The 26437-nt window shown below is 41.3% G+C and overlaps 1 protein-coding gene across 1 annotated transcript in view; it reads right to left on the bottom strand.

The window, feature by feature from the left end:
- The window catches only part of BPIFC (BPI fold containing family C), a 51268-nt gene extending 25113 nt beyond the window's left edge, over positions 1 to 26155 (bottom strand). Inside the window, exons 1-5 of the mRNA XM_036252211.1 lie at positions 25352 to 26155; positions 15246 to 15337; positions 7690 to 7813; positions 5165 to 5285; positions 1113 to 1241 (exon numbers count right to left, since the gene is read on the bottom strand). Coding sequence (XP_036108104.1) covers positions 1113 to 1241; positions 5165 to 5285; positions 7690 to 7813; positions 15246 to 15337; positions 25352 to 25367 — 482 coding nt within the window. The 5' untranslated portion in view covers positions 25368 to 26155. The remainder of the gene's footprint in view (positions 1 to 1112; positions 1242 to 5164; positions 5286 to 7689; positions 7814 to 15245; positions 15338 to 25351) is intronic.
- Positions 26156 to 26437: the final 282 nt, after the last annotated feature.

Genomic DNA, 26437 nt, shown 5'->3' with positions numbered 1-26437 from the left:
AATGATGGGAAAGTGACACTTAGATGTCATCTGTGAACTCCCTGAGGGAGTGGAGTGTGTGTTACTCATGTCCATGTCCCCAGGACTTAGCTCTTGGCTTGAGGCAAAATAAGCTTGCAATGTAAGGCTGATGAGTACGCAAAGATAAGAAGAATACATGAATCCATTACTTATAGAAGAAAATGTCATTTCTCTTCAGTCTACAAGAGTTATTGGAATTCTTGAGATGGAAATAAATGGTAAATAGTAGGCACTCAATAAATGGTTGTTAAATGACCAAGTGAGTGAATGAATGTGTTACTTTGGGGCACCAACCAAGACAGACCTAAACATTACACCCAGGATAGCAACTTGCACCTGGTGGTCTGTAAATATACCTTGAATTTGATCCCTTCTTACTTTATTTATTTATTTTAAATATGTTTTTATTCTTTTTTTTTTTAAGAGAGGAAGGGGGAGAGAGAGAGAAACATTGATGTGAGAGAGAAACATTAATCGGTGGCCTCCTGCATGCCCCCCACTGGGGTTCCAGCCCACAACCCGGGCATGTGCCCTGACTGGGAATTGAACCAGAACCTCTCAGTCCATGGGACGATGCTCAGTACACGGAACCACACGGGTTAGGCTGATCCCTTCTTTCTAAGAGGGTTCAGAGGCCTTTTGGCAGGGGAGAATCGGGCTCAAGCTGACTATCATCCTCCAACCTCCTTGTGAGGAAGGAAGGCTCCAGGTCCCTCAGATGCCCCACAGATGGGGAAGTGTGTTGAAGGACTGGCTAAGATCACACAGTGACCACTGGGAGGGTCTCAAATGTTGAGCACATGTCTGTTTCTCCAACAGTCTGGGACTTGTAGCTCTTAGGAAATCACAAAGAACACTTTGGTCAGTAGCTCTGCCTTTAAGGTTAAGATGATTTTCAGCCTCTCCCCTCTCTCACCCCCAGCAGAGGTATTCTGATTTACATCTCTCCTGGAAAAAACACTCTTGAGAAAGTGTGTCAGTGGTTGAGAAAAGAAGCCTAACATCAAAAACATTAGCAAATTTATACACTTTGGATTTTTGCTCCATTTCCCCCCCCCAGAATAGCAGCAGACGTTTCAGGGAATACTCACAAAAGTGGAGACTTGACGTCCCAGTTTGTGCTGATGTTGGCAGTGCCGTGGTTGGTCAGTGCCTTGATTCCTACCCCGGGCACAAAGGCTAATGAAGTGTTTGGAAATGAAAAGGCATTGATTTTTATGCTGTAAAACAAGACACAGACGAGTTAGTATGACTCCTCTAACACATCTCTAATTAAGGCAAAATAGGAAATACAGTTGTAGAAATTGTGACTGTGAATTCCCACGGAGCAAGGGACCTCAGGTCTGCGGTGCTGCCTCTGGGCACTGCCTTCTAATTCCCCTCAACCTCTGGGCAGAAGTTCCTGTGTCTTATTAAGGGGGCAAATGAGCAAGTTTAAAAACAAATTTGCAAAAACTCAATCTACAGTTTTTAGTTTCTTTAAAGACAAAAAGAGGTACATTTGCCATCATATTTTTTCCTTCAGCTGTTCCAGTGTTTCTAAACGGGGTCAGGGGGGCATTAGTATTTTGGTGGGACAACTATTTTTTTTGTAGAGAACAGTTATACACATTGCAGGATATTTGGCGTCTACACTAACTAAATGTCCCCCCAAACCATTGGGGCAGTCAAAAGGGCGTCTTCCTCCTCTTCCCAAATGCCTTCTATGTGGACAGTATCTCCCCTAGTTGAGAAACTTATTTTAGAGCATTAACTTTCCGTAGGATCCTCTGAGTTGCCAAACAGGTAACTAGGAGGCAGTGGGTTGCATGTAATCTGCATAGGTAGATGGCCACATGCATTATAAGTTATTGTTATGAACATTGAGTAATTACTCTCAGCCAGGCACTATGGTGAGCACTTCGCATATTTTAGCTCATTTTAACCCTCATAATAATCCTATGAGGCTGTTGCTGTTTTTGCAAATAGCAACTCAAAGATGAGAAGATAAGAAACTTAGCTGCAGCCATATATAAGTGGTAGAACAAGATCTGGAACCCTCCTCAATCCGTCTTCAGACTGTGTTCTTAACAATCTGACTATCCACTTCATTACTGTGCAAAGGGCACTCGACTCGGAGACAAGTTTTTGCTAGCTGTGCAATCTTGGGTAAGACACATAACCTTTTTCTGTTAGTCACTCAGGAAGTGTTGCAGGTAGGTTATGAAGACAAAATGAGGTCACCTGTGTATAATTGTTGCAAAGGAGGAAGGCATTGTTTTGAGCTAAGAACAGGATAAATTTAAGACATAAATGTGATAGCTGATAAGAAATAATTATTTGCTATCTCCTCTACTTTTCTACTTATTCTCTGTGACACATCCTGAAACCCACTGTGGGATAAGAATATCTTAAAAAGATTTTCATTTTTATACATATAGGCCTTATACATTCTTTGTCACTACTGTAGAGTATTCCAAGCTGTGGTGTATCATTAAAAAATAATCATTTCTTTGTTGGTGTCCACCAACAAAGTTGTTTCCAGTGCTTCTCTATTATAAACAATGCCATAGTGAAAATCCTCATACATGCAGTTAATGTATGTGTTTATGGAGGATGCCGAGAAGCAGAATTGTTGTGTCCAAGGGCATGCATAAAAAAAGGTCCCTGTAAATCTGAGTATGATGTGAGCCACATATATAATTTAAAATATTCTAGTAACCACACTTAAAAAAGGGAAAAGAAGTGGGTGAGAGCAATTTTATTTTTTTAACTTCACCCAATTACATCTAAAATATCATTTCAACATATGATCAATATAAAAATTATTAATGAGATTTTTTTCTTTTTCCAAAATAAATCTTCAAAATATGGTACATATTTTATACTCATGATACACCTCAATTTAAACATTGAATTTTCATCAGAAATACATGACCTGTTTTTAGATTAGATAAAATTTTCAATGGAAAAAGTGAACTTACATACCCAAATTGTCCCAAGCACACTTAAAATTTCTCAATAACTGAATTGAGTATCAGCTTTTAAATTAAAATTAAATACATTTAGAATTAAGTCATATTTCAATTGCTCAACAGCTCCTGTGGCTAGTGGCTACTTGTTTGGACAGCACAGGTCTAAAATTCTTGTACCAGTTTATCTGCTCCCACCAGCAATTTATAAGAATACCAGATTCTTCTCATTTTCACTTACCCTTGATACTATATGATTTACTCTGGATTTTTCTGCTGTAGCATTACCATCATTGTAATTAAATAATTAATTTTATAAATATATATTTAATGTCCCTCTCTCTCACTGGACATTAAGGGCAGAAGACTTATCTGTGTCATTTACTACACTATCTCTTATGCCTAGAATAAAGACTTAGTACATAGTAGGTGCTCAATAAATACTCATTGAATGGCTGGCTTTATTACAGACTATAGCATCTGCCAGGAACTTTCCCTAGATCAGTACTCTTGATCCTTCAAAAAAAACTATTGGTTTTATAGAATGTTGTCCTTCATGGCAGGGAAATTACTACTCTAAAGGATTAGAATAGCAGGGAATTACCACCAGATTGATAAAGCATTGGGGAAAATTGTAATGCAGAGAATTGCTTATTAAGACTTGATTCTTCGCTAACCTTTAAGATTGAACTAAGATGGACACAGATATTCTCTCCCTACACTTCCTCTGGGGCTTTTGTTGGCAGCCATGGCTGAGGTTGCCGGTTGCTGTCTGAACATCGTCTTCTTTTCTACACATCCCTGAATTTGTTCAGGATGGCAAAGTTGTCTGGTTAGGAACTAATTTTCCAGTCTCCTTTGCTAATAAATGTGGCCATCTGCCTAAGTTCTGTCCATTATTACATAGGCAGAAACTTACTAGAATGGAGCTTCAGGAACAAAACTCATTGAAGAGGAAACTAACTTAGCCTAAAAGAGCCCTTTCATCCTTGCTCCTTCCTCCTTCCAGGGGCCTGAAATGTAAATTTGATGGCTGAGATGCACTGGCCATTCTGGACCTCGAGACAACCTTGCGGCTAGAAGCCAGATCTGAGGATGGCAGAGCAGAAAAATATAAGAAGGCTGGATACTGATGAAATCATGGGGCTTCTATAGGAATCCTCCATTGTCTCTTTTGAGCTTCTTATTTGTGAGACAAAAATAAACCCCTACGACATCTAAGCCATTGTAATTTGCTGTCATATTCAGCTGAAGTTTATTCCTAATTAATACAGTGTCAAAACTCTGGGCTGGGTGCAACAGGATCTGAATCAGTGTGGCAATTCCATTGTTCTGACAATGATGCCCTTATGCTATCATGATGGATACCAGCGAACACATGTGCAGCAAGCAGTTTCAGTTTCATCAAGTGTCTTCACATCTGTGACATCACCTGGTTTTGACTATTTACTGATTTTGACATTTGATTTTATTGCTATAACATGGCAGAAAAGATTACAGCTGCCATCAGAATTCTTCTTAGGATGAGAAGTTTGTTGGTGGGAAAATGACTTAGAAAAGCAGGTAAGAGTATAAAGGGAGAGTCTTTGGTACCCTGGAGTGGGTGGGGCTGCTTTGCATGAGGCCAGTGGAAGACACTTGTGTTGCTCCAGAGGAAGAAAGATCAAGAGAGCAAGAGGGCAGAAGGCCATGTGCCCTGTGACCTCTGACATCTTGACTAACCTTTACTAAAATAAGAAAATATTTGATGAGAGTAGATTTATCCTTGAGACTGTGGTTGAATTCTGCTTCTAGGTTTAGGAGGTGAGGGTAACAATGGAGTGAATAAGAACTTCCTATGGAATTCGAGGGACAAGGTGGCCACAGCTGACAACTGTGTTGAATTAGGATGCTCATGTTTGGAAGGAGGCAAGGACACAAGGACACCAAAACTCTGAGCAGATACCCAGGTGCACACAGCTAGTATGCAGTAGAGACAAGACCTGGACCCAGGTGTTCTGATGCAAATGCCACACTCTTTGTGCACTTCATGACCCCTTTTTCCTCCGGTCATTTTCTGATAAGCTTCTCACTGAAGGTTGGTTAACTTCTACTCTGCAGGTCTTGATGTTACACCAGGTGGTGGCATATCCACAACCTTGAGAGTTTAAAGGTGAATTTCACTGCTAACAATGCTCTTCTGTTTTACTTACTTTGAGAAATTGTAGTTCACGTAATCAACCTTCAGAAATTCAAGAGATTCAGAACCTTTTAAATCTGGGATGTTTCTTTCTTTGATCATTTGCTCAATCATTAGCACCCCAGCTTGAACACCTACGAAAGAACCAAAGAAAGTGTTCATTGCTAATAGACAAAGATGATAACAGTGTAATATCATTAAACATGCACATAGAATACATTGAGTAAGGCATGCTCTTAGAATTGTAGAAACAGCAATCTTACAAGGTGGGTATTATTGTCCCTGCTTTATATATGAGAACACTGGTTCTCAGAGGGGCTAATAAAATTCCTCAAGACCCCAGAGTTAACAGCATGAGAAATTTTATTTTAATCCTCACTTGAGGACACTTTTCTATTTATCCTCAGATAGAGTGGGAGGGAGGGAGGAAGAGTTGGGGGGGGGGGAGAGAGAGAGAGAGAGAGAGAGAGAGAGAGAGAGAGAGAGAGAGAGAGAGAGAAACGTCAAAGTGAGAGAGATGCATTCCCTAGCTGCCTCCCGCACAACCCTGACTAGGGCTGGAGATGAACCTCAACTGAGGTATATGCCCTTGACCACGATCGAACCTGTGACTCATTGGTCCATGGGCTGATGCTCTAACCGCTGAGCCAAACATGTGAGGGCGCATGAGAGATTTTCATTATTTGGCCAGGGCCAAAGAATGTTATTACAGCAGAGTATGAAAGGAAAAGTATAAAATATTATCATTATCCACATTTTACAGATGAAGAAACTGAACCTCAAGGAGATTAATCCTTGCCTAAGTCACCTAGCAAGACCTGGGGGACCCAATAGTCAAATCTGGGCAATTTGGCTCCAGAATCCATGTCTTATTATAGCCAGTTCCAGAAAGTAATTTCCCCTGGCCCCAGATTATTTTTTTATTTTTTAATTGATTTTTAGATAGCGAGAGAAACATTGATTGGTTGCCTCCCATATGTGCCCTGACCGGGTATTGAACACACAACCTAGGTATGTGCCCTGACCGGGAATCAAACCCATGACCTTCCGGTGCACAGGACAACATTACAGCCAACTGAGCCACACTGGCCAAGGCCCGGTCCAAGATTCTTTAAGCTCAGAAATTTTTGGCCTGAGGTCCATGGACCTTTGGGAACTTTAGAACTTCCTGAAATTCTAATGAAAGATTGATTGTTTCTGCCTGTGCTTACAGGGTTGGGCAAAGTGGGTTTACAGGGTTCGTATGAAAAATGATTAATAAATAATAATATAAGAATAAACTCTGTTTCACATACTCATAACTGTAAACCTATTTTTGCCCCATCCTATATGTATCTCATTTTTCAGGAGAGAGGGTCCACATTTTCATCAGATTCTCAAAGGATCCCAGGACTCCGGAAAGGTTAGAAACCACTAATTTTAAAATTTTATTTGGGGATAGACCTGTCTTGATATGGCAGCACCATAGAATACATTCCTCTGAGTTCAGGGTGAAAGAGAGGCCTCTTCCACATTAAAGAGCTTGAAAAAAATAACGTACACAGTAATGAAGAGTGATCTTTTTCTTTTAATCTTCTCAAGGATGAAGCTTTGCCTTTACCCTTTACTTTGCTGCTCCAGCTCATTTCCACTTAGTCTACCCTTGTTGGAGATGACGTAGGAAAGAGTTTGTCCTCTATAATACCATGAATAATATTGCAATATGGGGATGTAAAGAGAATGAAAAGATGGAAAGATGGAACCAGAGGCACTAGCAGAGAGCTTTCTTTGGTTGGAATCCCAACATTGCCACTTACCAGTTTGTGTGCCTCTGCAAGTTACAAATCTTTTTATCCCTAACTTTCTTCATCTGTAACATGGGGCATTAGTGAATATCAACCTTTAATTAGCTAATCTTAGGCAAAACTTTACAGGTGAAAAATAGGCCCATATACCTTGATACTGAAGTCCCTTCTACATAGTCTGTCCTTATTCCAATGTAGCTCAAAGAAAACCTCAGTTCAACATTTTTCTCTGCCTGTGTTTATAAATACCTCTAAAAAGGTGGTTCTTAATCTTTCAGTGTTTCAGATTCCTTCGTGCATCTGATAAATGCGCGGAGCCTCTCTCAAGAAAAATGCACAATCATCATCCCTGTTAAATTTTGCACACAATTTTAGGGAACTCTGTTTCTTTTGGAATCAAGTCCTTTCTGAAACTCTCAGTTATTACTTCTACTCTAAATCTCCTTTCCTCTATCCTATAATGCATTCTCCTTTAGAGCTCTGAGATGTTCAGTGTGTGTGGGGGTGGGGGGAAGAAAGGAGAGAGGAGGGAGAATGCATCTGTGGCCGTATTTGGATATCTCAACTGTTAAGGTGATTATTTTTTAGGCAACACTTTCTTCCCAGCCATCTTTGCAGCTTCTGCTAAGGGACTAGATTACCTCACAGTAGAGTTTGTCTCAGTTATGACACAGCTCTTTATGAGTTTCTGGGTTTGGGTCACAGACTCTACCAGGGTGGGCTGCAGCCTGGCTTCTGAAAGCACCCAACTCACCATAGTCCAGAGCCCGCTGAGTAGCCCTTGCCTTGATTCCAGGATATGTGGTCTGAGTGGATGAGATGTAGAGATTCCACAGGAGGAAACATCCCCAAAGGACTTGGACCATCTTTGTACACATCTGCAATTAACCAACATGTACGGTTCCTTTTAAAAAAACTTTGTTGTTGAAAGTATTACAGATATCTCCCCTTTTACTCCCATTGACCCCCTCCTCCCTGCTCCCATCCCCCGTCTCTTTCCCCCAAACGATTGGATTGTCTGTGTCCATCGGTTATGCATATATGCATATATGTTCTTTAGTTTATTACTTCCCAACCACCCCCACCCCCCTTCCCTCTGAGTTTTATTAGTGTGTTCCCTACTTCCATGTCTCTGGATCTATTTTGATCGACAGCTTATTTTGTTCATTATATTTCATAAATAAGTAAGATCATGTGGTACTTGTCTTTCTCTGACTGGCTTATTTTGCTCAGCATAATTAATAGGTTCCTTCATGTCATCTCAAAGGGTAAGAGATCTTTCTTTCTTACAGTTTCATAGTATTCCATCATGTAAACGTACTATAACTTTTTTACCCACACATCTACTGATAGTTACTTGAGCTGTTTCCAGATCTTAGCTATTGTAAATAGTGTTGCTATGAACATATTCTTTTGGATTGGTGCTTCAGGCTTCTTAGGATATATTCCTAGAGGTGGAATCACTGGGTCAAATGAAAATTCCATTTTTAATATTCTGAAGAAACATATTGTTTTCCATAGTGGCTGCACCAGTTTGCATTCCCACCAGCAGTGTACTAGAGTCCCTTTTCCTTCACATCCTCACCAGCACTTGTTGTCTGAAGATTTTTGAAGGCAGCCACCTTTATTATTCCCGACTTTCTCATTGGTCAATTCCACCCAGAATTTCTACACTTTCTCATTTTCATTGCTTACTCACTCCGTCCTTCCATCCATCCATCTATCCATCCACCAATCCACTAATAATTTATTTAACACACCAGAACATGTTCTAGATGCTGAGGATGTAGAGATGATCCATGTGTGGCCCCTGACCTGTTTCCCACAGACTAGTAGTGAGTCAAACACACAGAGATGATTATAACATAATACAGTATGATGCAATGCAATACAAGAGCTTTATAGTAAATGTAATGATTGGGATATGCATTGGGAAGGATACTGGGGTGAGGGTGAGTCAGTAGTTTAGAAAGGTAGCCTCAGTGGATGTTAGGCAATCACCCATCTACTTAAAGACACCGGATGACTCCCTTTTGCCTCAAGGATGGAGTTTAAGCTCTTAGCATGGCAATCAAAGTCTTTCACAACTGGTCCAAACTTCTTCCAAGCTCATATCCCTTCTCTCCCATCCAAGTGGCAGTGCTCTGAGCTGGGCACACTAAGCTGTGTGCTATTCCTCAATTTGCCAGTTCTCTCGTGATTGAGGGCTTTTTGTTTAACTCTCCCAATGCAAACACACATGCATATACACATTCTCTGTCTCCCTCTTTCTCTTCCTTCTTTCCCCGCTCATCCCCTCTACCTCTGGATCACATGCCCACATTCTGTCTGGTGAATGCATCCTCTAGGGCCAACCAACTCCAGCATTCACTCTGTGAAAGCTTCCCTCGCCATGTCATTTTCCACTGGGCTCATCGCCGCTGCCTCTGTGCTTCCACTGCACTTGTCCAGTACATCACCATGCATCCGAGTGTTTGAAATGCCAGGAGCGTTCACCACTTCCACCGCGTGCTTCCAGCCGCTGCACAGAGCTTCCCTGCCTCCCTTGCCCGCTTCTGGCCAGCTTTCACACCACAGCCAGAGTAGGCCGTTGAAATGAAAGTCAGGTCCTAGCCGGTTTGGCTCAGCAGTTAGAGCGTCAGCCTGTGTACCAAAGAGTCCTGAGTTTGATTCCCAGTCAAGGGCATGTGCCTCGGTTGCAGGTTCGATCCTGGGCCTCGGTCAGGGTCATGTAGGGGGCAACCAATTAATGTGTCTCTCTCACATTGATGTTTCTCTCTATCTCTCTCTTCCTCCCTCCCACTCTATCTAAAAAAAATTCAATGGAAAAAATATCCTCGGGTGAGGATTAAGAAATAAAAAAATAAAATGAAAACCAGATCTTGTCACTTCCATCCCATTAGAGCCCTTCAGTGGTTCCCCATCTTACTCAGCATAAAAGCCAGAGCCCTTCCACCAGCTGCAGGGCCATTTCCTACCCCACACCTCTCCCTTCCCCTTGACCTCCTTTCTTAACACAGCTGTCCAGCTTCCCTGCCCAGTCTCACTCACCGACTTGACCTTTCTTGAACACTCTAAGCAGCCTGCATCCCCAGGCCTTTGCCCTTGTTCCCTCTGCCTGGCACAGTCATCCTCCAGAGGATCACACGGCTAGGTCTCTCACCTTCTTCTGGTATCTCAGGTGTTATTTCTGTGAAGCCTTTCCTAACCACTCTATACAAAACAAGGACCTTCCCCCACCATGACCCTGATATTCCCTATGCCCCTCCTTCTTTATTTTTCTCCAGGCACTTATCATCATTTAGCGCAGTCTATGGTTACTTATTTGTTTATTGCCTGCCTCTCTTACTGGAATTTTTAGGTGTCACGGGGAAGAATTTTATCACTTCAGCACCTTGAACAGTGACTGGCACACAGTAGGCAATGGGTAAATACTCAATGATTGCTAGATTGAATGAATGAATGTCTCTTCCTGGAGATTGTGAAGTGGGCCAGGTTAGCCTTCTGACTTCTCACAGCACTTGGATCAGTCCTTGACCTTGCTGTGTACCATCCTGTATTGTGATCGTCTTTACTTGTCTGTCTTTCATTACAGGCACTGCCTTACCTTTATATCTCCGAAGCTGGTATAATACCTGGCACAGAGTAAATACACAAAAATATCTTTTTTTAAAAACATCCTCTCCCAAGGATACCTTTCCATTGATTTTTTTAGATAGAGTGGGAGGGAGCAAAGGAGAGGGAGAGAGAGAGAGAAACATTGATGTCAGAGAGATACATCAATTGACTACCTCCTGCATGACCCTGACTGGGACCAGGGATTGAACTTGCAACTGAGGTATGTGCCCTTGACCGGGAATCAAACCCTGACTCTTCAGTCCGTGGGGCCGATGCTCTAACCATTGAGCAACTGACCAGGGCACACAAAAATATCTTAATAAACATCTTCTCTAAGGAGAGGGACTACATCTTCTTTACTGTTATATTGCTAGTGCTTGGCATATATTAAATGTTCAATGCGTATTTGTTGAATTAATGGACTCAGTGAATTAATGTCACCCCCATTTTCTTGATGAATGAAGCACAGGTCCCAACAGCAACAGTGACACGGGTTCCTTTGAATGACAGCCAAGTGAGCAATACATTCACAAGTCTTATTTGTAGCTTTGGGAGTTTATAGCTCAGTAAGCTATCATTGCTGCATTCACACATGGCAAAGACCCACAGGTGACTAATACCCAACAAGTTAACACAGAAATAGGAAACAAATTAGAGAAACATTTGTAGGGGTAATCAAAGAATAGGGAGTGTGGGAGCCATGCATTTAGACAGAGGGAAGGGTGGGGCAGGAAAGGATTCAAGAGGGGTTGGGATTCAGGAACAATCTGGATGAACGTAAAGGGGTCACCGTAAGAGGTGTGTGTGTGTGTGTGTGGGGTGCTTGGTCAAGATAAGGGAGAGCTTTGATACAGCAGCTTGTGTGGGCTTATGGGCAAGGCTGTAGAAGTGGGAATGTGGTGATGTAGACAAAAGAGTGTCCCAGAGGATTTATTTGAAAGAATAAAAAAGTCTGACCAGGGAAGGGAGTACCTGAGTAGGGCTGTTGCTAACCTTATCTTGGGCTTCTGTGTGAAATGGGAAAAGATGCCATCTGACACAAATGGGGCCAGTGAAAAGTGTTCTAGGAAAACCCCACACCTGTGTATCCAGTATGGGGAGAGCAAGGGCTGCCCCACTCACCCCTTGGGCTGGTATTTGTCTAGTGCACAAGCTGCCCAACTCATACAGAGGGCCTAAGCTCAGACTAGTGAATGCTCACGTGGGTATTTTGCTGGAGGGCCATGGGGTTGAGAATTGTGTATCTACTATGTGTCTGTTCTATTTGGCATGAGTCCACCTTCAGGTGTGAGAAGAGGCTGGCTCAGTCAACCTGCTTACATTTCTCACCTCATCTCCCAGGAGCCCTCTCTGTGTATCCCACTGTCCAGACAAATTGACAGTGGTTCCTAAACACATGCTGTGTTTCCTGCCCAATGCCTATGTTTATGTTGTCCCCCTTCACCCAGGCTTGCAGAAACCCTGTGCATTGTAAGATCCATTTTAAACACAGCCCTCTTTCTGAAGCCACTTCTGACTTCCCAAATACACATTTATTCATGTGTGCATGTCCATTTTCTTGCTTATTGTCTGTCTCTCCTACCAGAATGTAAGCACCATGATGGCATGGACCTCATCCAGTTTGGAGGTCCTGGAGCTCGGCTCAGTGTCTTGGACACAGTGAGTGATTAATAAGTATTGGTAGAATGAATCAATGAATCATAAATACCTCACACATTATAGTTCCTCGCAGAGGTGATTGAAAAAGCATCTATACACTGCAGGGCGCATGCACCCACGAGAACAAGTGTTGGCCACAGTCCTGGTACACAGTCGAGGAGATTAGGTCTTGAATCAAGGGGAGGACAGGAGAAGTGTTTGTGGTACTAGGGGTGGAGTGGGGACTCAGAGTAGTAGTGACTGTTTACTATTAATACTTAATTATTTCAATATTTTAACACTGCTGTGGCTGTATGTATTTAGTGTGCTGTTTCAGCCCTATGGAGTTTGTTTGGGTTTTAGAGGACAATCTACAGAAAGAATCTGGGCATCAATGTCAGGCTAGGGCTAGGAAGAGGTGCTGGAGGATGATCAGGGTGCAGACAACACTAAAGAAAGCACAAAGGAATGAGACTAAGAGCTAAAGGGAAGGGACTCGAGTAGGAGAGGAAGGTCTCTGGTCAAGCAATGAGTGACCTGAAAGGTGGAAGAAATGTGAGGCGTGGGTAAGCACGTGTGAACTCTTTCATTTTCTGGGAGGCAGGATGATACTAACATCTTATGCCCAGAATGGACTCAGGAGCTAGGTCCAGCTGACATCTGTGCTAGGCCTTCCTTAATCCTTAGTTTACCTGGGGGGTGGTCAAGGGGTCCTGGACAGGGGGTAGCAGAGATGAATGGGGCCATGAGAGTAAGGGGAACACTCCTGGGGCTCAGGTTTGTGGCTATTCACCAGCTGGTATAGAAGTAGTTCCACATTTTAACAAAGGATGAGGCCATATGAATGTATAGTCATGCTAATATCTGTAGGCAAAAGACTATAAATGAATGTGTCATGCCAAGGCAGGCATAAGACATATTTTTCAAAAGAGGAAAGTATTTTTCATACCAGTGGAAAGCAATGGGAGAGAATGTTAGATCAAAAAATTTGTACCCATTAGACTGCATGCAAATTAAGGTAGAAATTATATCTCTGCTTGGCACATTGGAATACCTCAATAAATATTTACTGACCAACTGACTGGCTTATAGTTCCTGGTTAGCTAAGAAACGTTCTAGAGCATGGTGAAAAACTGAGAAAACCAAACCATCAAACATGTAGCTCTCCATTTCTACAGTGAAAAAGCACGGTCAATCAAAGCAGAGATATTCCTTGCTCATGGAATCACAACTAAAATAATACATTTTTATTTCTTTACTATTTACAAAGCTCAGAACAATTCTTTGAGGTGGATGTTATGCGACCTCCGTTTTGGACACGTGAGCAGAGGCTTAGAGAGTCTGAACGACCTGAGACCACATAGGAAATCAGCCACCTGGACTCAAATCTTGTTCTTCTGGCTCCTGCTTTTAGTGCTTATAATTTTTTTTGTCATTTGATGACTTGATAAATGCTAGAATTATCATTTTCATTTGGGAATTTTAAATAGGAGTTCCTTGATACCATCTTCTATGTGGAAAAAATCACTAAGCATCTGAAAATTTTTAAGCATCAAGTACAAATACCTTTGTCTTTTCTTGGGCAAAAGTGAGGTTTTACATGCCTTCCAGCAGCAAAAACTTGTTTTCCCTTCTTGGTTAAAGAAAGCTTCTGAAGTGGTCCACTTTGATGGAGATCCAGGAACTCAAAATTGCTTACAGAAAAACATTTTTTTCTCTAAAATTTTTATGGGTGAATAAAATTACCGGGCTATAAAGGGATGGATTGTATGTAACTTTTAGTTGAATTGTTTGGTTAGGATAATAATTTGTGGGCTGGGGAGGAAAGGAACCTTGTCAAGCAAGGAAATGACTCCTAAAAGGTTAAGTAATTTGGCTGACAAGTATGGGCAGGGTGAGTTGCCTGTTAAAAACAAGGGATCCAAGATGATTTAAAAACCCTGCCAGCCAAGTTACCCATCTTGTTGCTTCTCAGGAATTGCTTCTTTCTAAGATTCAAAGCCTCAGAACGCATTACATTCCCATGCCAACATATGGACAGAGTAACACTTCTAAATTAGATGGCCCTTGCCTGAGCTATTCCGATGACTAGAAATAGGAAAACTGGTAAAATTGAGAAAATTCCTGAGACAGATCAATTTGCCATTACCACTCATGGGGGAAGAGCTTTGACAGACTCTGGAAAAATGATTAAAGAAGTGATGAATGAATGAAATGTAGCCGTTTAAACAAAGGCAAAGGTTGAAAAATTAAGTTCAATTAGTTTAAAGAAGCCTAGACTATAAGAATACTCCAACCTGCCCTGGCAGAGTAGTTTAGTTAAAGCGTTATCCAATACCCTAAAGTTGCGGGTTTGATCTCTGGTCAGGGCACATACAAGAAACAACCAATAAATGCATAAATAAGCAGAACAACAAATCTCTCTCTCTCTCATATCAGTTAAAAAAAAAAAAAAAGAATATTCCAACCTAATGGCGAAGAAAAAAATGTATGTAAGAAGTCTAAATCAATAGTATGGGATATGGAAAGAACTGAAGAATATTTCAAGAGATTCAGCCTACACATCTGATTTTATATCAAGATCTTTAATGACAAGGGCTTTGAAAATTTATACCGAGTCTTTCTTCCCCAAACTTCATACACAACACAGACAAGTTAAACATTTCAGCACGTGGGAGGGTCATCTGCTCTGGGAGGGTCTTGGCCCCAAAGCAGAGAGATCACAGCAGCTCCTGAATCCTAACTACACTGGTTGAGACACAAGTGGGAATATTCTGCCACTGTGCTGGGTTCCCCATTGAAATGGAAGCAAAAATAAGTCCAGACTCTTGAGCAACCCTCTTAACACTGATGAACAACGCGAAACTGAGCATGTAGTCGACAAATTCTAAATTCTGCTGGGTGAGCACGAATGACATAAAAAACAAATAAACAAAACAGAAAAACCAAGGCAGACAATGCTAACTCAGAGATCTGGGACATCTCCAGTGAGCAGGTAACCCCCATCAGGAGATCGTGCGCTGGCAGAGACTGAAGTTTGTTCGTGATTCTTACCTTAAGCAGGGGAAGAGTCCAAAACTGGGGAGCACCTTCGATTCCCTCTGCCTTTGAAGTCAGTGTGTTCTTCACTTGAGCTTTGAACTCAGCTGCCGCAAAGACAAGATAATTAAGTCTGAATCATCTAGTGGTGGATTTTTTTACATGCCTCTTTCAAAATATGATACATAATTGCTTCACTTCAATTACCCAATGGCATGAATGAACACTACAGTCTCTACCTAGATGAGCAGACAATGCCACCTATGCAATAATTACCTCCCTGCAATGTGCACACACACACACACACACACACACACACACACCACATGTGAAATTGTTATGGTTACTTTATCAGAATGATTAAGTCAAGTCTTCCAACATATTGGAAAAAAAAATGTTGATTTGGAAGAGGAAGAATTTTCCTCTCTGGAATAATAAGCTGGCTTCTCCTGGTCAGGGTGCCTGCCCGAGTTGGTTCCACTACTGCCCAGCATACCTTTTGGACTTCTAGTGAGTCAGATTCAGTCTGAAAGCATGAAGCTTGGTAGCCAGGCTGACCTACTTACCATCTTTATCTTCCAGGGTAAAACCATAAACGGCATCTCTAGGTGTCCGCTCCTTTTCAGAAGGTTATTAATGACTTCCTGTCTCAGCATTCCTTCGAAGTAAGCTGAGTGGGTTCATCAATGAGGTATCATGTAACTTGCTATCTTGAGATTCTAAACCCCATCCCCCATGTTTTAGTCATTGCATTTTCAATGGCCAAGGATCCAATTGCATTAAGTGTCTAGTGTCTTATTTAGTTTTTTGGGGTAAAAAAAGGTGACCAATCATCCTGGTTTTCCCAGGACGCAGGACTTTCAGTCTGAAAACCAAGACAGTCCTAGGAGAACTAGGAGGATTGGTCACCTTAGTAAGAAAAAAGGACATGTTCACTTGGCATCATCTGCACTTCTGACAGCTTATCAGTTTTCTCATCTAGTGTCCCTCCAGTTATATTTACCTGCCTAGCCTGGGTTTCCTTAGGGGTAAAATAAAGATAAAAAAAAAAAATAGGTATCTACCTTGACAGGTTCTAGTGAAATAAAAATGTTGGTAACTGTTTTAGTTCGTTTGGGCTGCTATAACAAAATACTATAGAACAGTGTAAGCTAAACTAAGCTAAGATCATATGCTAAGACCACACAGTTTATAAACAACAGAAATTTGTTGCTCACAGTTCTGGAGGCTGGGAAGTCCAAGGTCAAGGTGCCAGCATGGTCATGTTTTGGTTAGGACCCTCTTCCAGGTTCATAGCTGATGTCTCCTGGCTGTATCCTCATGTGGTGGATACAGTTGGGAGCTAGCTCTCTGGAGCCTCTTTTAAAAAAAATCCTCACCCGAGGATATTTTTCCATATATCGTCAGATAGAGTGGGAGGGGGAGAGAGAGAGAAACATCAATTGGTTGCCTCCCACACGACCCCAACCAGGGCCAGGGACCGAACCGCAAGCGAGGTATGTGCCCTTGGCTGGAATTGAACCCCAGACTCCTTGGTTCTTGAGCTGATGCTCTAACTGTTGAGCCAAACTGGTCAGGGCTGGAGCCTCTTTTATAAGGCACTAATCACATTATAGCATAAGGGCCCACCTACTGATAGCATCACCTTTGGGAATTAGGATTTCAACATATAAATTTTTGAGGGGACACAAACATTCAGACCATAGTAATAACCTATAAGAATGTGCTCATATAACTATCAAGGGCTGCCCTGGTTGGAGCATTGTCCCATGCACCAAAGGGATGTAGGTTTGATTCCTGGTTAGGGCATATACTTGGTTGTGGATTTGATCACTGGTTGGGGTGCGTTCAGGGGGCAACTGATTGGCGTTTCTCTCTGTCTCTGTCTCTATCTATGTCTCTCTCTCAAAACAGTATCCTTGGGTGAGGATTTTAAAAAATTAAAACAAAACTATAAGCGCTGTAAAATCTTGTTTGTTACTATGTGGCCATTATCAATGGTGATATGAGACACTGTAGACTCTGTCCTCATAGAATCATTTATTATCAGTCATCACAGATTAATCTGCTTGTTAAATCAACAGCTATTTTTTTTTTTTTTTAATCCTCACCCGAGGACATTTTCTCCATCTTTTACTCAGATAGAGCGGGAAGGAGAGAGAGGAAGAGAGAAAAACATCGACGTGAAAGGGACACATCGAGTGGCCGCCACCCACACGACCCAACCAGGGCTGGGGACAAACTGCAGCCAAGGTACATGCCCTTAGCGGGAACCGAACCTGGGTCTCTGTGGACCGCAGGCTGACGCTCTAACCGCTGAGCCAAACCAGCCAGGGCTAAATCAACAACTATTTATTGGGCACCTACCATGTACAAGGTCCTCTTCAACAAAAAGGAGAGAATCCCTAACACATGGAGTTTATGTTCTAGCAGATGGAGATGTAAAGTTAAGCAAACAACAAAATAAACAAAAGGTATAGATTGTGCATGAAGGAAACAAGGGGATGTAGTTGTAGGATGGTCTTACGATTGGTAGGGTGATGTAACTGAGGGAGGCGTGCTTACTTTGTTAGGATGGTCCAGGGAGGCTTCTCTGAGGAGGTAATCTTTGAGCATTAGAAACGGGGCAGGCAACACCCTCAAGGGAAAGGTGGAGGGAATAGCAAAGGTGGACCGGTGTGTCTGGAACGTAGTAGGGGCATAAATAAAGTATCAGACATCTAAATGGAGATGGCAGTTGTTCTGGGAAGAGGTTGGTGGAAAATATAAATTTCCAAGTCATCATCCTCGAGATGGAATTAAAGCCACAGAAGTGGTGACGTCTGTGGCGGTTTCCGTGGTACAGGTGCTCCCCTGGAGGAGAGGGATGCGGAATAATTTCAGGTGCTACACAGGTGAACACCTGAAATTGTATTGTGATTATCTTTAGTGTATTAGAAAAAAAATACAGAATCAGACATGGAAGAAGATGAATGACATCACACATCACTTGGAAAAAAAGTTATCAAGTGCCTCCCTTTCTGTCCTTTCCTCGGGGTCTTCCTTGGGTGATACCAGTTTTCTCTCTCTCTCTGGTGCTAGGTTTCCTCTTGTCTCACCTCCCCGGAGCCGCTTCTTGGTTCTCCCTTCCCTGCTCCCCCATTCCACCCCATTCCTTTTCTCTGCCAGAAAGATTTAGATCATGTGCAGCCTATTTGCATCTCATATCCATTAATCAGCTGCTTAGGGTCTACTAGGCTTAGAAGGAAGCTGAAAACTGTAAAAGAAGAGTTGTGAATATTTCCTGATGCAAATAGTAATTTTTCTTTTTTGTCACAAAAACCCCCAAAGTTTAACCATATCTTGGTAAAAACCTAAGTTGTTGTGTATCCTGGGACTTTCGGCACAGGATTTGGGTGGAGTTCCTAGGAACGGGGGTGGGGTTCTTAGGAAGGGCGGCCTGGATGAATGAGAGAGAAGGTGAAACGTGGGGACTCTGTCCTGCAGTCCTCGAGGATTCTTGCCTCATATGGACCTGCTCTGCCCTCCCCAAACTCTGGGACCTTGGACAATTTACTCATTCCTCTGGGGCTCAGAGCCATCATCTGTAAAAGTGGAGATCACATTTACTTTGAAGAGTCATTGTGAGAATTAAACTAGCACATGTTAAGTTTTTCATAGTGTCAATAAATTAGACACATTACTTGCATTTCCTCCACTTAAATAAAATTAATCCTCACCTAAAGATATTTTTACCATTGCTTTTTAGAGAGTGTGATGGAGGGAGGGAGGGAGGAGGAGGGGAGGGAGGGAGGAGGAAGAGGAGGAGGAGGAGGAGGAGGAGGAGGAGGAGGAGGAGGAGGAGAGAGAGAAACTGATTGGTTATCTCCCCCACTTGCCCCATCCGGGGCCAGGGCTCAAACCTACAACCCAGGTATGTGCCCTTGACCCAGAATTGAATCCTCGACCCTTCCGTGTGTGGGCTGATGCTTCAACCACTGAGCAACACCAGCCAGGGCACATTTCCTCTATTTTATTTTAAATTCATAATTTAAGATTTTTTAAAAATCCTCACCCGAGGATATTTTTTCAAATATCTTCAGGTAGAGTGGGAAGGGGAAAGAAAGAGAGAAACATCGATGTGAGAGAGACACACTGACTGGCTGTCTCCCGCACGACCCCAACCAGGGCTGGTGACGAATCACAACCGAGGTATGTGCCCTTGGCTGGTCTGCAGGCCAATGCTCTAACCGCTCCAAACTGGCCAGGGCAGTTTAAGATATTTTAAACTACATTTATCGTTAAGAAGTGTAAGTTTAGTTGTCATGGTATTTATTTTACATTTACCCTCTACTTGGAGATTAATAAATGTTTCCCCTTTTATAGCTTTCCCTTTTAAACAAATTTATATACAGTTTAAGAAGTGGGTTGAGCCCTGGCCAGTTTGGCTCAGCGGTTAGAGCGGTGGCCTGCGGTCTAGAGAGACCCAGTTTCGGTTCCCGCTAAGGGCATGTACCTCGGTTGCAGTTTGTCCCCGGCCCTGGTTGGGTTGTGCGGGTGGCAGTCACTCGATGTGTCCCTTTCACATCGATGTTTCTCTCCCTCTCTCTCTCTCCCTCCCACTCTATCTGAACAAAAAAATGGAAAAATGTCCTCGGGTGAGGATAAAAGAAAAAAAAAAAGTGGGTTGATTTACAGGTGAAAAAAGCAAATAACAGTACAGCTTACGAGGGACAATAGAATAATTTTGGAAAAAGGGCTGAAATAAATGAAGTTTAGGAAACTGAGATTGAAGAGAGTGTAGCTAGTCTGTTTTATTTCATTTGAAAGGGGCTATAGATTATTAACCAATGTCACCCCAATAAATTTAATTAAAATAAGAAAGGAGCTATAGAAATCAGCTCATTAGCTTTCCTTTTTGTTCAAGGAATCATTTTAGGGAAAATTTAGCAAATTCATCATTAAAAATAACGACCATAAAAGCCAGCAACACTATATCCAGTTTCATTACTTATTTTAGGTTTTCAGGTTTAACTCAAGATTTGCTGGTAACTCCTGCTTACCCAGCCTACCCACAGTGCAATGTAGAATACAAGATTAATTATTTTACTTACTAATGGCTGACAGTGTATTCGTCTCTGCAGATCAAGGACACCTTTGATTAAAACTTCAAAAGAAAAATCATAATTAACTAGGTAGAATAATTGTTCATTAAAGAGAGATGTCAAGGGTGGGGGGTGGGGCGGGAATGGGAGGATGGTATCAATGAAGGAAAAAAAAGATAGATGTTAAGATACAGTGTTAAGAAACTGAGTGAGCATCCTAGCTCTTGGTTTCTGGAATGTCTGAGCTATTTCCATATAGAAAGAACCTATCTGAATATCAGATGTTTTATGAACTTGGAAGAAAACTTATGACAAAAGTGGGAGGGGACAGGGAGTAGGTATATATGGGGGATGAACCAGATAGGGCAGTTTTAGGGCAAAAGACACTTTGAACTCTGATCCTTTACCCTCCCTTCCCCCCAACATTTTGTGTTGGCAAAATCTGGTTAAAAGCAACCCCTGAAGAGGGATATAAGGGGTAGAGGAAAATAAGAGGTAACATTTATGGAGTGTTTGTTATGCTCTGGGCACCAGCTATAATACGAACTCATTAAATCCCCAACAAGACTGTATAAGGTACTAATAGCATCTCCATTTTATAGAAGAGGAAACTAAGAGGTTAAGTAATTTGCCTAAGCTTAGGCATCCCAGATAGTACGTTACAGAGCCAGGATTCAGGACCCAGGTAGGCAGGTGTTCTGCTTCTGAAAGTCCCTCTTAACCACTATGCTAAGCAGTCTTTTTAGGAAGGTCACTAAAGGGCAGCCCATAGTCCAGGGGATGTGGAAGGTGAGGAGAGAGAAGGATGCTGCTGCCAGGCAACATATCTGGTTTTTCAAGCTGCTAATTGAATTGTGTAATTACTAGTTTGAAATTGCTAGTTTATTCTTGACCAGAGGAAATTGCCTGGCATTTATGTGGCTCTTGAAAGAAATAAGTGACCCTGTAGTTCACTCCAGAAGGGCTGGGGAGACATGTGGAAGAATCATCCCACCACCTGGCAGCATCTCCCCATTTTTCCCAGTTTTGTTCCAGGCCATACTCTCCTGAAGTCTGTGTGATGATGTTTCTGGGCGGACACTGATGACAGATTCAGACCATGGCTTCTCCCACCCACCAGTCATACTCCGGAATGATTTACAGCAGTGACTCCCTCCTGGTTTCGAAAAATAAACACACCCACTTACCTACTTACCTCCACTTATTATCAGTTATCTAAATGGGAGTTACATTTTATCATCTGAAGTTCAAAGTGAACTTAAATTCATGCAAAATTTTAAATGCACACACCTATGATTATTTATTTATTTTACTGACTTTAGAGAGGGAGGAGGGGGGAGAGAAAGAGAGAGAGAGAGAGAGAGAGAGATATTCATTGATGTGAGAGTCACATCGACTATCTGCCTCCTGTATACACCTGACCAGGGATTAAACCCACATCCTAGGTATGTGCTCTGACTGGAAGGAATCAAACTGGCGACCTTCCGGTGCACAGATGAGGCTTCAACTGAGCCACACTGGCCAGGGCTAGATATGACTTTTATAAGAAATGAAGGGTATTGTGAAACCAAGGGAACAAGATAGTGTGATACACTCTGAAATGTCAGAGAGCCACTGATGTGAGCCCAATTCAAACAAATAAGAATTTCTTTACCTTGGTGTTAATGACATTTTGGGCCACATCATTCTTTTTTCTTTTTAATAATAATTACTTTTCATTAAACAATCTCTCTCTCTCTTTTTAAAAAATTACAGTTGACATTCAATATTGGGCCATAAAGGACTTTGTAGAATGTTTAGCAGCATCCCTGACCTCTACTCTGAAGTTGGTAGCACTACTCTCTCCTACCTGAGTTGTGACTATGGCAAATGTCCCTTGACAGGCCTCAGTTGAGACCCAAGGATACAGCAATGTATGTTAAAATATTCTATCTAGACTTAACAGTAGAAAATGGCACTCCTCTTGAGGGTCAGATTCTAATATTCTTTATATTTTTCTTAATTACCCAATAAACATGTGAATACATTATCTTGGTAAAAGATTCAAACAATACTGGTTTACAGATCAAACTGTGAATAGCTGAATGCTCCTCCTAACTTCACCCGTCTACTGTCAGCCTCTTTCTAGTTTGCTTTCCAAGAATATTTTTATTCCTTTCTTCTAATAGATTCCAGACATTTTCATTTGGTCCATGGATAGGATTTTAATAATTTCAACAACTTCTAGAGAATTTTTTTTCTAACTTGCATGGTTCTAATTTCAACTCAAAACATGTTTTTAAGGCCCATTTCAACTTCCCACCAAGCACATCTACATAAATTATTTGAATTTCTTCTGCACAGGAGATTTTCCTATTCCCTATTTATTCAATCATTTGTTTATGTCAGTTTGGACTTATTTATTTTATACTTTGGCTTATAATCAAAGTCTTCATAATAATTCTATAAATCTAAAACCTCAATTCTTTTTATAAGTGTTAAAAAAAGTCCCAAACAACTACAGTAAGACCACATGGTATAGACCAATGGTTCCCAAAGTGTGGTTTCACAATAGTATCACTTGGAAATCATTAAAAATACAAATTCTCAAGCCCCTCTCCAGACCTTCTAAATGAGAGACTCTGGAGGTGGGACTCAGCAATCTGTTTTAAAAAACTTTCTAGGTGATACTGAGACTAAAATGTGAGAACTGTTGGTAAGTAGACAAAAGCTAAAAATTCAGGAAAATAAACTGGATTTGTAAGAAAACCCCCAAACTAAGGCCTACCTGACTTTCCCTGGTAGAGACAGAATGAGGACCTTACTTTTCCAAACAGATACATTAAGGGCTCAGAGACAAGCATGAATATGTCATTTTAAGTCTTGCTTAACCAGTCCTCTCACTGGACATGAGGGTTGAGGGTTGTTGAAGACCTATCATTTCCCATTGAGAAACTCATAATCTAGGACTGGAGAAAGCCTAGTGTACAAGTAATTGCACTGTGATGTGATAGATAACATTGAAAAGTATGTTCCCAGTGCTCTTGGAGCAAAAAAAGGGATAAACACATGGTGCTTGGAAGAAGAGAAGGAAAGTATTCCAGATAGAAGGACTGGCATGTGCAAAAGCACAGAGACATGTAAATCGACTATGTATGTGTATATACATATATATCTCCTCGCTCTGTCAGTTGAGAAGGCCTGGAAGCAACAACACTCCAATAGCAATGAGCACACCTAACACCCAGATATTGGTTTCTAATGAAAAGAACTAGGACTCATTGGAAAAATGGCTGATTCTAGGGTTGGGGCAAGACATATACAAAATGATCCTGTGGCATCTTACAGTGCCAGAAAGTACTCAAAAAACAGAACAAATAGATTACACAAATATCCACAATGATGTCAAATGGATACAGTAACCAGAGAAAGATCTCCCGATGGCAAAAGCTGGGAACAGTTTGAACAACAAAATAAAGTAGTATTGGATTATAAGCCAAAATGTAAAATAAATAAGTCCAAAGTGATATAAACAAATGATTGAACAGAGAATAGGCAAATATCATGTGCAGAAGAAATGAAAATGACGTATGTAGATGCTTCACCCCTGAGGAAGTGAAGGGCATAACTCCCTCTCTTTAAGTGTGGGCTGCACATAGTGACTTTCTTCCAATGGCTGCAACGTGAAAAGGGGGAAAATGGAGTAAATTCACAGTGGAGAAACCAAGTGCTCAGGGTTAACAGCAACTGAGAAGTCATATTGACAGTAGGTACTATTGATATGATGTAGTGAGAATGGTGTTCTACCATAATAGGTTTTCCTCCCAGGAGCACATCACCTCAGTCAAATCGTGAGAAAACACCTGACCAGTGATCCTCAAAACTGTCCAAGTCATAAAATACAAGGAAGGTCTAAAAAACTTACAAACAAGAGGAGCCTAAGAAGCCAAAACAATTAAATGTAATGTGGTATCCTGGAGCAGGAAAAGGACATTAGGCAAAAACTAAAGAAATCCCACTCAAGAATGAGAACTTTAGTTAATAAAATGTATCAATATTGGTTCATGCTTGTGAGAAATCTACCATACTAAGATGTTAATAATACGAAAAATTGGGTATATGGTATATGTCTTCATAATAATTCTATAAATCTAAAACTGTTCTAAAATAAAATGTTTATTTTAAAAAAGCCTACAGGAATGGGCAACGGAGATATGAAAAAAATGTTCAACTTCACTAGCCATTAGTGAATGCAAATTAAAACTGCAATGAGATACCACCTGACACCTGTTAGAATGGCTATTATCAGCAAGACAGGTAATAACAAGTGTTGGAGAGGTTGTGGAGAAAAGGTAACCCTCATTCACTGTTGGCGGGAATGTGGACTGGTGCAGCCACTATAACAAATAGTCTGGCAGTTTCTCAAAAAATTAAGAATAGAGTTACCATATGACCCAGCAATCCCTCTCCTGGGTATTTACTCCTCAAACTTGAAACATTTATTTACAAAGATATATGCACCCCTATGTTCATTGCAGCATTATTCACAGTGGCCAAGACATGGAGACAACCAAAATGTCCTTCAATAGAGGACTGGATAAAGAAGGTGTGGTACATATATACAATAGAATGCTATTCAGCCATAAGACAAGATGAAATACTGCCATTTGTGACAATATGAATGGACCTTGAGAATATTATGCTAAGCGGAATAAGTCAGTCAGGAAAAGCTAAGAACCATACGATTTCACTCACATGTGGGATTTGAAACTAAAAATCATAGACACAGACAACAGTTTGATGCTTATCAGAGGGAAGGGGGTGTTGGGGGGTAAAGGGGAACAAATATATGGTGATGGAAGATGGTCTGACTTTGGGTAGTGGGCACACAATGCAATATACAGATCATGTATCATAGAAATGTACACTTGAAACCTCTATGACTCTATTAACCAATGTAACCCCAATAAATTTAATAAAAATTATATATTTAAATATATATGTAAAAAATAAAAAACATTTTAAAAGGCTACAGGGAGTCAATGAATGGAGTCTTACAGAAGAGTGACATCATCCTTTTGTAGTATTCTATGAAACACGACAAAAAAGAAATTTAAATTTCTGAACTCTTTGAAAGTTGCAGTGGCTGTTGCTTGCAGACATTAAGGTAACCCTGCAAAAAAGAAAACACATCTCAAGGAGAGAGATGGTTGAGAAGGGGTATATAATCTTACGGACCTCTGAAGTGTTGGGGGATAGTCCTCCAGAGTACCTTAAATCCTGGCAGTGCCTTGGCAATGTTCTGGTTCTCTTCTAGGACCCTGGGCCCTCCTCTGGTTGGATCACTTCTGCCATCCCAGTGGTTACACCCTACTGGGCAAAGGATTGCGATAAGGATCCCAGGTGCATGCGATTGCTATTATTGACGCAATAAACTTGGTGGCTTAAAACCAAAGGTGTTATCTCACTGAATCTTTACAGCACACCTGACTGATATATTTTTGTTACTTTTTCATCTTTATAGATAGTAACTTATCCAGGTTTACATAGTATTAAAGAGGTGGTCTGTGGTAGATGATCTCCAAGGCCACCGTGTTAGCCTTGCACTGTTTTCTCCAAAGATGTTATTTCAGAGAGAAATAAACTTACATTTGTTTAGGTCATTATTATTTCAGATCTGTTAGAGCAGCGGAAGCTATATCCTAACTAATATAGCGGATATAGTCATTTTCCAAGTTCTATTATTTCTACCTCTGTAACATGACTCCTGTTCATCTCATTGTCTCCACTCCCACTGTCATTTCACTCACTCCTTTCTTTTCTTAGTTATCAAAAGAGCCCCCTATCTGAGCTGGTCTCTAATCCAGTGGTTCTCAAGGCAATTTTGCTTCCTCAGTAATATTTGGCAAAGTTTGGAGACATCTTTAGTTCTCACAAGTGTGTGTGTGTGTATGTGTGTGTGTGTGTGTGTGGGGGGGTTCTACAGGCATTTTGTAAAAAAAGACCAGGGATGCTGCTAAAAATCCTCCAGGGTACGGGACAGTCCTCCACAACAAAGGCTTACCAGGCCTCAAATGCCAGTAGTGTTGAGGCTGAGAAATCTTGATCTAACATATACACCATTAATCTATCTACCTGTGATAG

The sequence above is a fragment of the Molossus molossus genome, unplaced genomic scaffold, assembly GCF_014108415.1.
Source record: "Molossus molossus isolate mMolMol1 unplaced genomic scaffold, mMolMol1.p scaffold_m16_p_10, whole genome shotgun sequence".
In the NCBI taxonomy this organism is placed as follows: Eukaryota; Metazoa; Chordata; class Mammalia; order Chiroptera; family Molossidae; genus Molossus; species Molossus molossus.
The sequence above is the reverse complement of the archived record's forward strand: the minus strand, read 5'-3'. Positions and strand labels throughout refer to the sequence as shown.